The 12,148-nt window shown below is 35.9% G+C and overlaps 1 protein-coding gene across 1 annotated transcript in view; it reads left to right on the forward strand.

Annotated features, from left to right (window-relative positions):
* Positions 1–11,529, forward strand: part of TAFA2 (TAFA chemokine like family member 2) — a 451,862-nt gene extending 440,333 nt beyond the window's left edge. Inside the window, exon 5 of the mRNA XM_035002254.1 lies at positions 10,662–11,529. Coding sequence (XP_034858145.1) covers positions 10,662–10,673 — 12 coding nt within the window. The 3' untranslated portion in view covers positions 10,674–11,529. The remainder of the gene's footprint in view (positions 1–10,661) is intronic.
* Positions 11,530–12,148: the final 619 nt, after the last annotated feature.

Here is a 12,148-nt window from a genome sequence, read left to right on the forward strand (position 1 = left end):
CCTCAAGAAGAAAAGTCTCAAACAACCTAACCTTACACCTAAAGGAACCAGAAAAAGAATAACAAACAAAACCTAAAATTAGCAGAAGGAAGGAAAAAATAGAAGAGATCAATAAAACCAGGAGCTGTTTCTTTGGGAAGAAAAATCAATAAATTTGATAAACTGCTAGCCAGACTCATCAAGAAAAAAAGAGAAAGGACTCAAAATCACAAATGAGAGAGGAGAAATAACAACTGATACCCACAGAAATACAAGAAATTATAAGAGAATTTTGTGGAAAACTATATGCCAACAAATCGGACAACCTGAAAGAAATGGGTAAATTCATAGAAACATAGAAACTACAAAAACAAACAGGAAGAAGTAGAAAATTTGAATAGACAGATGACCAGCAAAGAAATTGACTCAGTAATCAAAAATCTCCCAACAAACAAATGTCCAGGACCAGATGGTTTCACAGGTGAATTCTACCAAACATCCAAAGAAGAGTTAATACCCATTCTTAAACTGTTCCAAAAAAAAAAAAAAAAAAGAAAGAAAGAAAGAAAGAAAGAAAAGAAAAAGAAAAGGAAAGAAAACCTCCAAATTCATTCTATGACACCAGCATTTATCCTGCTACCAAATCCAGATAGCACTAAAAAAGAGAACTACAGGCCAATATCCCTGATGAACATGGATGCAAAAATTCTCAACAACATAGTAGCTCATATGGAATTTAAGAAACAAAAAAAATAAGCAAAGGGAAAAAACGAGAGAGAGAGACAAACCAAGAAACAGACTCTTAATTATATTTAGAGAACAAACTGATGGTTACCAGAGAGGAGGTGGGTAGGGAGAAGGGTGAAATAGGTGATGGGGATTAAGGAATTCACTTGCCGTGACAAGCACCAGGTGATGCATGGAAGTGTTGAATCAGTATATTGTACCCCTGAAACTAATATAACATTATGTTAACTGAATTAAAATAAAATCTTAAAAAAAAGACAATGTGTTATGTATATATACAATGGAATATTTTCAGCCAGAGAAAAGAAGGAATTCTTGCCATCGGCAGCAACATGGATGGACCTAGAGAGGGCATTATGTTAAGTGGAATAAGTCAGACATAGAAAGCCAAATAGCATAGAGTATCTCTTACAGGTGGAATCCAAACAAAAGAAACCAAAAGTACCCCCAGAACACCAAGCTTACAGAGAACAGATTGGTGATTGCCAGAGGTTGGAGGATGGGTGTGGGCCAAATGGGTGAAGGATTCAAAAAGCACAACCTCCCAGTTATAAAATAATTAAGTCATTTGGACATTAAGTACAGCATGGTGACTACAGTTTACAATACTGTATTGCATATTTGAAAGTTGCTAAGAGAGTAAATCTTAAAAATTCTCATCCCATGCAAAAAAATTTTCTAACTATGTGGTGATGGATGTTAACTAGATCCTTGAAATTATTTTGCAATGTATACAAATATTGAATCATGTTGTGCACCTGAAACTGGTATGTTATGTCAATTATATCTCAGTAAGAAAAAAGAATTAAAATTTTATAAAAAAAATAATCTTTTTATATGCCTAAGGGATTTTTTTTTTTAATGCATGCAAGTTTGGCACTCTATGTGTAAATCTGGAGGTTTTATTTAACTCTGTGTGTTGTACCTGTCGATGGAGATAGAACAAAATCATACCTGAATCTGAATTTGCTAAGCTTTATTGAGCATCTATTCAGTGCCAGTCATTATATTAGGAACTAGATATCCAAAGACAGGTATAGTCACAAATCTTTCTGCTGAATACAGGTGTCACTTCTTATGCACATTGTCTTGTCCCATATAAGTGGAAGTTTGACATATTTTTTCTGACCTACCTCCTCAGGTTACATACCCCTTATTATGAGATACCAGGTTAGTTAGGAAAGAGAGGGCAGTCTTTTGAGAAGATAGGTAAGGCAAGCAAGTAATTTAAAAAACTGTCATTCTAAATCATCCATGCGTAAAGGATGCATTTTTTTAAGAACAACAACAAGAGAAACCATTATTACACCAAAGAAAATAACCTCATTCTTTAGTCATACCACATACAAAAAGCTAAGAAACATAGTAGTCAGAAACATATCTTAGAGCCGGTATGCCTAGTGATTTAGTCTAATATATAAGCAAGAAAATGTTGTTCCTTGGGAAGGGAATAATAATCTGTGTTTAATTTAAGATGACTTTTACATGAAAAAAAAAATTGCTCTAAGACTCCAGAATGTTTCCAAGAGTTGTATTAGCTTTGCCTTTATCACTCACAATGGATGCATTGCCAGGAGGTGTCTGTCTATTTTTACAATGGGTCCTATTTGCCTCAATGAGAAATGGCTGCTGTGATCTCTTGAGAATGTCTTCAAGGATGGTGTAATGATTAAGAAACCAGTCTCTGGAGACAGATTACTTGGGTTCACATCCCGACTCTGTCACTTAGTAGCTGGTAGCCTTGGGCAAGTTACTTTACATCTGTGCTCCTCAGTTTGCACATCTGAGAGATCATGATAATAGTATATCCACCACATAGGTTCCCTATATAGAGTAAATGAGTTAATATTTGTAAAGCACTTAAAACAGTTCCTGTTCAAGGGTAAGGGCTATATGTACTTGTTAAGTAAACTACATTAATCAAGGAAGTTGTTTATAGGCTCATAAAATGGGCCAACTTTTTCAAAACTGAAACATGAACATTATTATTCCAAGTAGTAAGTCTTATTAAATAAGCACTAACGTAGAGATATCTCAAGACTTCCCTTACCACCTCCATTCACATTTTTTTCAACTATCTTTTTTTTTTTTATTTAAATTCAATTAACATAGTGTACTATTAGTTTCAGAGGTAGAGTTCAGTGATTCATCAGTTGTACATAACACCCAGTGCTCATCCCATCACATGACCTCCTTAATGCCCGTCACCCAGTTACCCCATCCCCCCACCCTCTCTCCTCCACCAACCCTCAGGTTGTTTCCTGTACTTAAGAGTCTCTTATGGTTTGTCTCCCTCTCTGACTACATCTTGTTTTATTTTTCCCTCCCTTCCATTCACATTTAAACATGGACTTTAAAAAGCACAAATTCTTCAAAGTTTGGTCTGTGCGCCTATTCCCTTTTGGATTAGCTACAGAAAGATCATGCCAGAAAGGAACCACAGAGTTGAGTATGTGGATTCTAGTGTCTGTAATGGTAACAGGATCTGGGCCATTCCAGTTACCTACTTCACATGGGTCTGGTGAAAAACTGTAAAGGCAGGTTTATGCTGCAGAAGCAGAAACACTTTCTCCTTTACAGCCACCAGAAAATGGCAAGGACTCTTGAGGACTTATCAGAGCTACCAAGTGAAGGAGACAATTTTTTTTTTCCTGAACATTGCAATTATTGTCATTTACGCAACTGATATTTCTACATCCATTGGTATAATTCAAAGACAGTCTCACAAAAAAGCTTCCTTCTATGGTTAAAAGGTTCCATTCACTTGAGAGAAAGAAATGTTATGCTAGGGTTTATGGGCTAGGTTTGTGGGTTATTTATTTTTTTTTTAAAGTTTTTTTTGTACTTGTTTGCCTATGGCAATTTAAGATGAGGTTAGCTTGGAGTAGTTGGCACGGCAGTAAAGGACTATTTTATTGAATGCTGAGCTGCTCCTACCTATTTTGCTATTACTAATACAACATTAATGTTCTTACTAAATCACAAAAACACCCAGTAGAAACTGATGCTGAAAGTGTTTATAGATATTCAGCAATTAGCAGAGGCTAATAATTCTTATTTATGGAATAACAAATAAAACCTAAGTGATTTTTTAACCTCAGTACATTTCAAACAAAATGTGTTATATATAAGTTTTTGCTCTTAGGGAAGAAAAAAATTGTGTTAGACCTTATGTGCATAATATACCCTCTTTATCACTTACCCTGACTCTAGTATAACATTTGAAAATAAAACAGATTTGGCACAGGAAATGCTTAGCTTTGGAAAGGACAACTATAGTATCAGAGAGTCAGAAATGCATCCATACTTAATGCCTTATTATACAATTAGAGTTCATATTTTATAACAATGGAATAATGAGAATATTAAATATATAAACCTCTGTTTTTGAAAATATTTCAAAGTATTGTTTGTAAGTGTTTAAGAGTTGGCATTTATTGTATTCTCATTATAGGCATTATTGCAGTTAACCTGCATAGCAGTGTGATGAGATAGGGACCACCTCCACGTATAGGAAAGGAAACAGGTTTTTTGTAGTGGAGTAACAGGGCCACACACTTAATAAACACCCAAGTCAGAATAAGCCCATGGCTGGATGATACTCTTAACCCATGCTCTTAACCATTACTTATTAATTACTGCCTGCCTGATTCTCTGAAAATCTTAAATTCATCATTTTCTTTATCATCATCAGTAGATGAACATTCAATATATGTAGGACACACTACCTCTTAGCCAACTTTTAATTATTCATGGTAAAGAGAAGAAAAAAATTAGGGGAAATTGAAATTCACAATGATCATTTTTCAATTTTAGGCAAAAGCAGGAAAATGCCGTTATAACTTTTCATTATGATGTAATAGAAATAAGAAAATATATCAGCAAATGAACACTACACTTGAGAGTATTAGTGTTTTAAAATAGATCTAGATTTTGTAAGAAGCCTATTTTGACCTCTTTGTTACAATGAATCTTCTATCTCAAAGGTAATAGTATGTGCCATGGCTTTAATTGGATTCTGAGTTCATGACCTTGGATTACAATAGTAACTGATAACATTATAGTCAGTCTTTAACATTACAACCTCAATGTCTCATTTTTATGATAGAAAAGTTGAAGAAGTTAGTACAGAGCTATATCTAGGAACCCTTTCTCAATGCCAGCCTTAAAAATTTATTAGCAACTTGATGTGTTTTAATGGGTTTCAGAAATGTTTTATGCTTCAAGAAATGTTCCGGTTTTTTTTGCCGATCACAGTGACTGAAATTCCTGTATTAGAGAATCATTCATAGAGTTAAGATTTTAACATTCATAACATAAAATAAAATTAAAAAAAAAGATTTTAACATTCAGGAGTTGTTTACTAAAATTGAAATTTCCACAATAAGGATAATTATTCTATATGGAGGAAGATATAATTTATTGTCCGTAATAGAACATATTTCCAAGATAAACCCAACTGGAAGTCAGGACAATAGATGTAAATCAGGACTATTACTCGAACTGAAAAATACAGTAACCCCAAGTATAAGTAACAACTTATGTTTTGAGCATTAGATGCAAGTCAGTTTGGAAATAAGACTCAAACTAAATATGATTGTTATGCAGAGGTACCTATGCAGGTAGAATACCAAAGGTAAATTTCAAATGTTACCTAATTTAGTGGATGACTGATCAATACCAAGTTCATCAGTAAAACTGAACTCCTGAAACTTGACTTTCACTTTTAGTAATGGTTGTTTAGTAGTATTGTCAAACTACTCCACCTTCCCCTTCTCCGAAAGGAGACTGAAGAGCTTAACAAAATATAAGATGGTAGACTTGGAGGCATTGGAAGCCAACAAGAAAGAGAAGAGTTTCTGGTCCAGGATTTGGGTTGGATGAAGATCAAGAGAGATTTGTCCAGTTTTAGGAGTTACTTGACCCATGAAGGTAATTGTCAATGTTAGAGGGAGTACAAAAGGTGGCAAAAGAGGAGATGTGAAAGAGATCAAGAACAAGTAGAACAAATAGAAAGTACTTGGTAGTTTTTTTTTTTTTTTAAGATTTTATTTATTTATTTACTTGAGAGAGTGAGAGAGAGAGAAACAGCATGAGAGGGGAGAGGTTCAGAGGGAGAAGCAGGCTCCCCGCTGAGCCGGGAGCCCGATGTGGGACTCGATCCCAGGACTCCGGTTTCATGACCTGAGCCGAAGGCAGTCGCTTAACCAACTGAGCCACCCAGGCACCCCCAGTACTTGGTAGATTTTAATGCAAATTTATCAGTGACTATACTGAATGTAAATGGCTTAAATGATCCACTTAAAAGGCAAATAAGTGCAAGGATTGTTACTCTGGATCAAAAGATCAAAACACAAATATATGCTGCTTAGCAGGGACGCATCTAAATTATAATAAAGAAAAACTGAAAATATGAAAATAGAAAACATACATTTATGCAAACACTAACCTAAAGAAAGCTGATATAATGATATTAATAGTAAAGAAGAATGTGGCAAAAATTATTGCTAAGGAGAAGCATTTCCTAATGATGAAGGGTTTAATTCCTCAAGAAGATAAGTGACTTTCTGCTTACATTAGTGCTTGCATGTTACTTCCATTTTTATTAGAATTAGTAAAAATGAGTTTTCACTGTGGTCAAGCAGTATTATAAGCACTGAACACATATTACTTTACTTGATCCTCACAACCACCCCCGGAGATAAACTTATTATTATCTTCATTTTATACATGAGGTATTTTTCCACAGGAGAATGAGAAATAAGGAGGTTGCCCAAAATTACATAGCTAATAAGCAATGGAGTGGGGATTAAACCCAGGCAGTCTAGTCTCCAACCTATAAGGTTAAATATTTGAGTAGGAAAAGTTTAAATGGACCAAATAATTTTTGGCTTCCCATCTGCTACACATTTCAAACCAGTTTGCATTGGATGGAGTGGTGGCTAAGATGCTCTTTTCCTTCTGCTTCAGTTATCCATTTGAATTCTTCTCCATCTCTTCTCTTCAGAACCCCCTCAAAGCAGAGATACGGTATTTTTTCTCATGACTGGCCTCACACTTCTCCTGAATTTCATTATCCCAAGAACAGCTGAAGAGTTTGGGGAGGAGACATCCCTTCAAAGGAAAAGCTAAATGGAAGGGCAGAGTGAAGGAAGAGTGCCCTTCTTTTTCTAGATTGTTTTTCTATACTAGGAGATGTCTCAATCTAGCTAGATTATAAGGGAATTTAAGTCATGCATTGAGGAATTCTTTGCCAATGGTCAGCTGAAAACATGTGCCAGAAAAAAACTTTGGTTCCTGTACACACACAGACTGCCTTACTCCCCTCTCCTATAAAACTCTGTAAATCTCACTGTCTGAAAAGAAAGAACAGTGGCTTCCACAGGGCTTAAAAAAAAAGTCATCATTGAGGTCTCCTGTGTTCACTCGGGTTCTATCCAGTTCTGACTTCCAGGAATGAGACTTTTGGAAGGAGGAAGGTATGCAGCATGTGTGTTTCTAGTTCCTTTTTTGTGTGCCCACATGAGAACAAGGACCATATCTGCTTTTGCCCCATCCTCAGTAGGTAACATAGAAGCAACAACAACATTTGTTGAACAAAGAAACTGATGAGTGAATAACGTCTGCAACCTCATCTCCTGCTACTCTCTCCTTGTGTACTCCACTGACACCACACCACCCTCCTTTCTTGTCTCAGGTCATTTACACATGTCGTTCCCTCTGTCTGAAACACTCTTCCCCCAACCATTAGCTTGACTGACCCTCACTGCTGTAGGCTTTTACTGGTCTCATTTCTCAGCAAATCTTCCCTGTCTAAGCTAACTACCACAAAAACCCCTCTCTTCCTCTTGACTCTACTTTTCTCCTGGCATGGCCTAACATATTTGAAAATTTTAATTATTGTGTCTGTTGTTTGTCTGCCTCTCTAGATTGTCGGTTCATAGGGGTAGTGATTCTTTTCACACCTAGGACAGTGTCTGCTACTGAGTATGTGCTCAATCAGTATTGGTCAAGTGAATGAATGGAAGAACCAGACATGCAGGACCTATTTCACTAGGTTTGAAGCCCCAGAATGAGGATCTCAGTCCCCAGGCTATCACTTGCTCCTTAGATGCATCTTTCAGAAGTTTCACTTAATTTATCTGAACTTCAGTTTCTTCAACTATAAGTTGAAGATAATAGTAATTAATAAAAAGGCCTAAGATCTGTAAGTAGTAAATGGGAATAGTCTTGAAGAATAACTCTGAGGATTCCAAGAGAAAACAAATGTGCCCTAAGTTGTCTATTGATACCAGCAATTATGATCTGAGAGGTGGAGGCAAAAGAAAGCGTGAGGAGGGTTCCAGGTTTCCCTGAGGAGAAGGATCAGCTGTCTTTGGCGTTCTAGTCTAGACCAGAAAATGGAGTCTGCTGCATTTTGCTAAGCAAAAATTAACTTCTCTTTGCCTTTTAAAATACTAGCCTCTGTATTTGGAGAAAAATGGAGGGAGGGGTCAGGGATCCTGAACTAAATATGGAGCATATAATCAGTGTATAAGAGAGAGAGATGGTATGCACAGTATTATTTTGGGGGTGAATCCATCATTGTGGTATTTATTTACTTTGTTCTATTATAAGAAATTTGATGGCATTTCATTTATACCACTACACCTGATGTCAAGTGAGCATGTAATACTTAGGTGTAGGATAATTGTCACCACGGAATATTTCATGAGAAAATTTTCCTGACAGTGTTAAGCAGCAGTATGGAAATTCCTCAAGAGAGAAGTGCATTAAAAAAAAATCAGGATAATTTCTAACTGAAATGTTAACTGTAATGAGTATGCCAGAATCAACCTTGATGTATCTATTTGGACATATTCCACATCCCAAGTGGTTAGTCTAATACCAATTAAAGCATCACACATTGCTATTATCTTCTTGCATTATTATTTTCATGAATTAATTTTGTTTTAAATATCAGACCTTTTCCAAATGAGAATAAATTTAAATATCCAAGCTGCGAATGTGAAACTGATGTCAGGACCCATACATATCTATAATTTCAAATTCTGAAACCAGAGAATCATGGGAATAATTATAAAAAAATAGAATGGAGGAACTGACCTTTTGGGTTACTTAATCGTTCCCTTAGCTATTCACAGAGAATCCAAATAGTAGCTCTAGGTTCCCTTCTTGTGAAATTACGTATCACTTTCCTCTTATATTCATTCCTTCATTTGTCCTTTTATCTATCCGCCCACCCACCCATCATTTCAGTTTTGCAATTTAATAAATACTAGGCATCACATATGTGCCTGGAAAGCTGCTTAGCAAGGACGAAGCAAAATGTATGCTAATATCTTTTTTCTAATACATCATAGTTTAGTGCGAGAAACAAGGAGATTAATAAATAATCAAAATATGATGAGATATGTCTTAGAGTGCTGACTGGATGAATCACAAAGGTTTATGAATTATGAAGTGGTAACATTTCTTCTGAGACTTGAAAGAAAAGTATTTCAGGCAAAGCTAAAATATATATACAGATAAGGAGCTATGAATGGGCATATCAAGTCCTATGAGTATTAGTTAGTTATGACTAGAGTTGAGCCTGTGTCTCTCTGAAGGGTTTGGGAAGGTGGAGAGAGGAAGGTGGGTATGTTGATATGAAGCTCCTCTAAATTTTCTGCAGCTTCATCCTTTGTCACATGTGTCTTTGGCAAGTCATGACTCCGACCTACCGTAGGACTGCACTGGCTCTGACCTGTGCGGATAAAATCAAGTGATCATGGTGACCGGAACTCAAAAGCTTCATTCTTTCTCAGGCCCTATTTTAGTCTTACATTTTCCAGTGAGGTAGGGAGAGATCTAGGCATGACGGGGACAGGGGATTGGTTCTTACTACTCAAAGACTCAATCTGTTTTTTCAAACTTGGGAAATACTTTTTTTATATTATAACATGATTAATTTTTTTCTGCTATTGGTTTTAACTATCCTCAGCTCTCAAATTTATGTAGGAAATGTTTTACTTTGATTCATATTACCAAAACCTTCCATTGTCTAATTCGAAAGTACTAGCCACTCCTTCATATGATTTTATTATTTATTATTGTTATTCATGTTATGCTCTCAAATAGTAAATTATTCAAATATTTGAAAATCAAACAGTACTTGTTTTATATCTCTGGAGTACTTTGGAAAAGAGATGATAAAGAAAAGCTTTGAAAATCTCGATCTAGAAAATGTCATAAATTACAACTGAAAAATGTCACGGATCTCATTCAGGCTGTTAATGAGGATTACATAGTTGATGAGCAGAGACTAACAAAGCTGGCTTGTGGGTGGCTAGACCTATACTATACATTGGTTAAATGACTTGGCCCCATTTACCAGCATTAAATGTATGTGTAAGTGTATGATTCAGGTTCATGCTGTAGCAAAATCACAAATTACTGTAGACATGGATGTCCAGGAAAGCCTATGAATGGTTAAGGTAGCAAATATTAAATATTTGAATTGTAACTGAATATTACTACATAATACTATTTGTATAATTCTTTTACCCTTTTATGTCAAAATGGTTGTGTATAGATTTCTATATACTTTCTCCCTTGATTTTAATGACCTTTTTTATTAAGTTTGTGCAGAATGCTTCCCAAAGTATTAACAAGAAATTCTTATGACTTTTGTATCAATTTCTTGCAATAGCTTTTTATTTTAGGTCCCATTTATGAGTATGTGTTTTTCTGAAATTAAAGAAAAAAATGTTCTAAGAGTTTATAATCCTCTAGGGAGAGATGCAATCCTATCTCCATTGTGACTTTTATGGACGTAAAGGAAGTTATTGTCTCTCTGTCCCTTTATGTTTGTTGAAATGTTCCCTTTCTCCCAGGTTTGCTTCTTGTAATCATCTGTTGAACAGTGGAGTACCTGACGTGTGTTTATTCCTTAGGCAAACGTGTAAAACTCTTCAAGTTCAAATGGAGAAGTAGAAAGAGAAGGTTTCTGCTGTGCCTGATGAGAATTTTTGATTTTTCCACACTCAAAAAAATTGTGGCTCCACGTTGGAGCACTAGTGTGGCGAATCCTAGTGTTGGTCGGATTCTAAGGAAGGGACAGAAGTTTCGTTGAGGAGTAAAGATTCAAAACATCTCCCGAAATGAGCTCTCGTCTTGGTTTATTTCTCCCAGAGCAGCAGGTGTGTACATTGTGTTACAGGACTAACTGTAACCTACTCTTTCTTATAGTTACCATTAGCATTCCAGGTGCTCCTGATTTCAGAGGGAAAGATGAACTTGGTACACAGCTTTAGGGATCAGAAGGCAAAGAACTGTCTCAGTGGTCAGTAAAGAAAGGCATTGAACTATCTTTTATAGAACTAAGGGGGCATCACTCTTTGAACTAATGAGAGCCACAAATTAAAACTGCCACAAAGAGGTGAACCTAATAATGTCACCTACAATGGCCCTGCAGTTGATACTGTTTTTCCAAGAATAGGAAATGGATAATACAAAACTGGGTGTATTAGTGGACCTCTGTCAGTGTTCAACCTGCCTATTAATGTGGAAATTAGCATGAAAAGTACTGAGCCATCAGGCTTTCACTGAATCTCCATAAACCAAGTGAAGATTGTGTTCTTATCTAATGGTCCAATCTTCATATATTTACATTGCCCTATAATTGATTCAGCTATGTCAAACTAGCATCTAAACAATGAGAAATAGCTAAAGATTCACATTTTGACCAACTTTAGGAATTTGAAGCTACAGAATTGTGACTGGTATTGTAAAACCAAAAAACAAAAACAACCCCAGGGAACTATATAAGTGAGAAATAGAAAGGAAAAAGCAAAGCACCCAGTATATTAAACATCATGCACTATATTACACTGTTTTTCAGAAAATACATTCTAGTTTTGCAACTTACAGAAGATGAATTTTTTTCCAAAGATCTACCACAGATGGAAGGATCATCTCTAAATGTAACATTAAGGAAAAGGATAGGGAGGGGAGGAGGGCGTATGTGTTACTTCAGGCATGATACTAGCTTGGTACAACAAGTTCCACCAAGTTCTTCTCCAAGTGACAGCAACATATTCTTTATTCAGACAGGTATCTCAAGGAAAGGTTGTTAACTAAGAGCCATTCGTATTTGTAACTCAACCTATCCTGGAAGTTCAGAGAAACTGTTGCTCTTAGTAATCTCCAGGCTACTAAGAAGAATTTCTGCCATGTTTCAGCCCTTCTCCCCAACTCCACTTATCTTAACTTCACCTTTTGAGTACAATTCATACTGCTTATTTCTGCTAGCCCTCATATGCAGTGAGGCTGAAGTTCTTGAGAAGTGCCATACTTGAGCAGATAAATTTAAACTTCTCAAGTAAGGCTTTAAGTCAAGAAAGTGGATAAAAACTATCAATTCAAATTACGCCTTTATAAA

The sequence above is a fragment of the Mirounga leonina genome, unplaced genomic scaffold (assembly GCF_011800145.1).
Source record: "Mirounga leonina isolate KUSES-001 unplaced genomic scaffold, KU_Mleo_1.0 Mir_126, whole genome shotgun sequence".
In the NCBI taxonomy this organism is placed as follows: Eukaryota; Metazoa; Chordata; class Mammalia; order Carnivora; family Phocidae; genus Mirounga; species Mirounga leonina.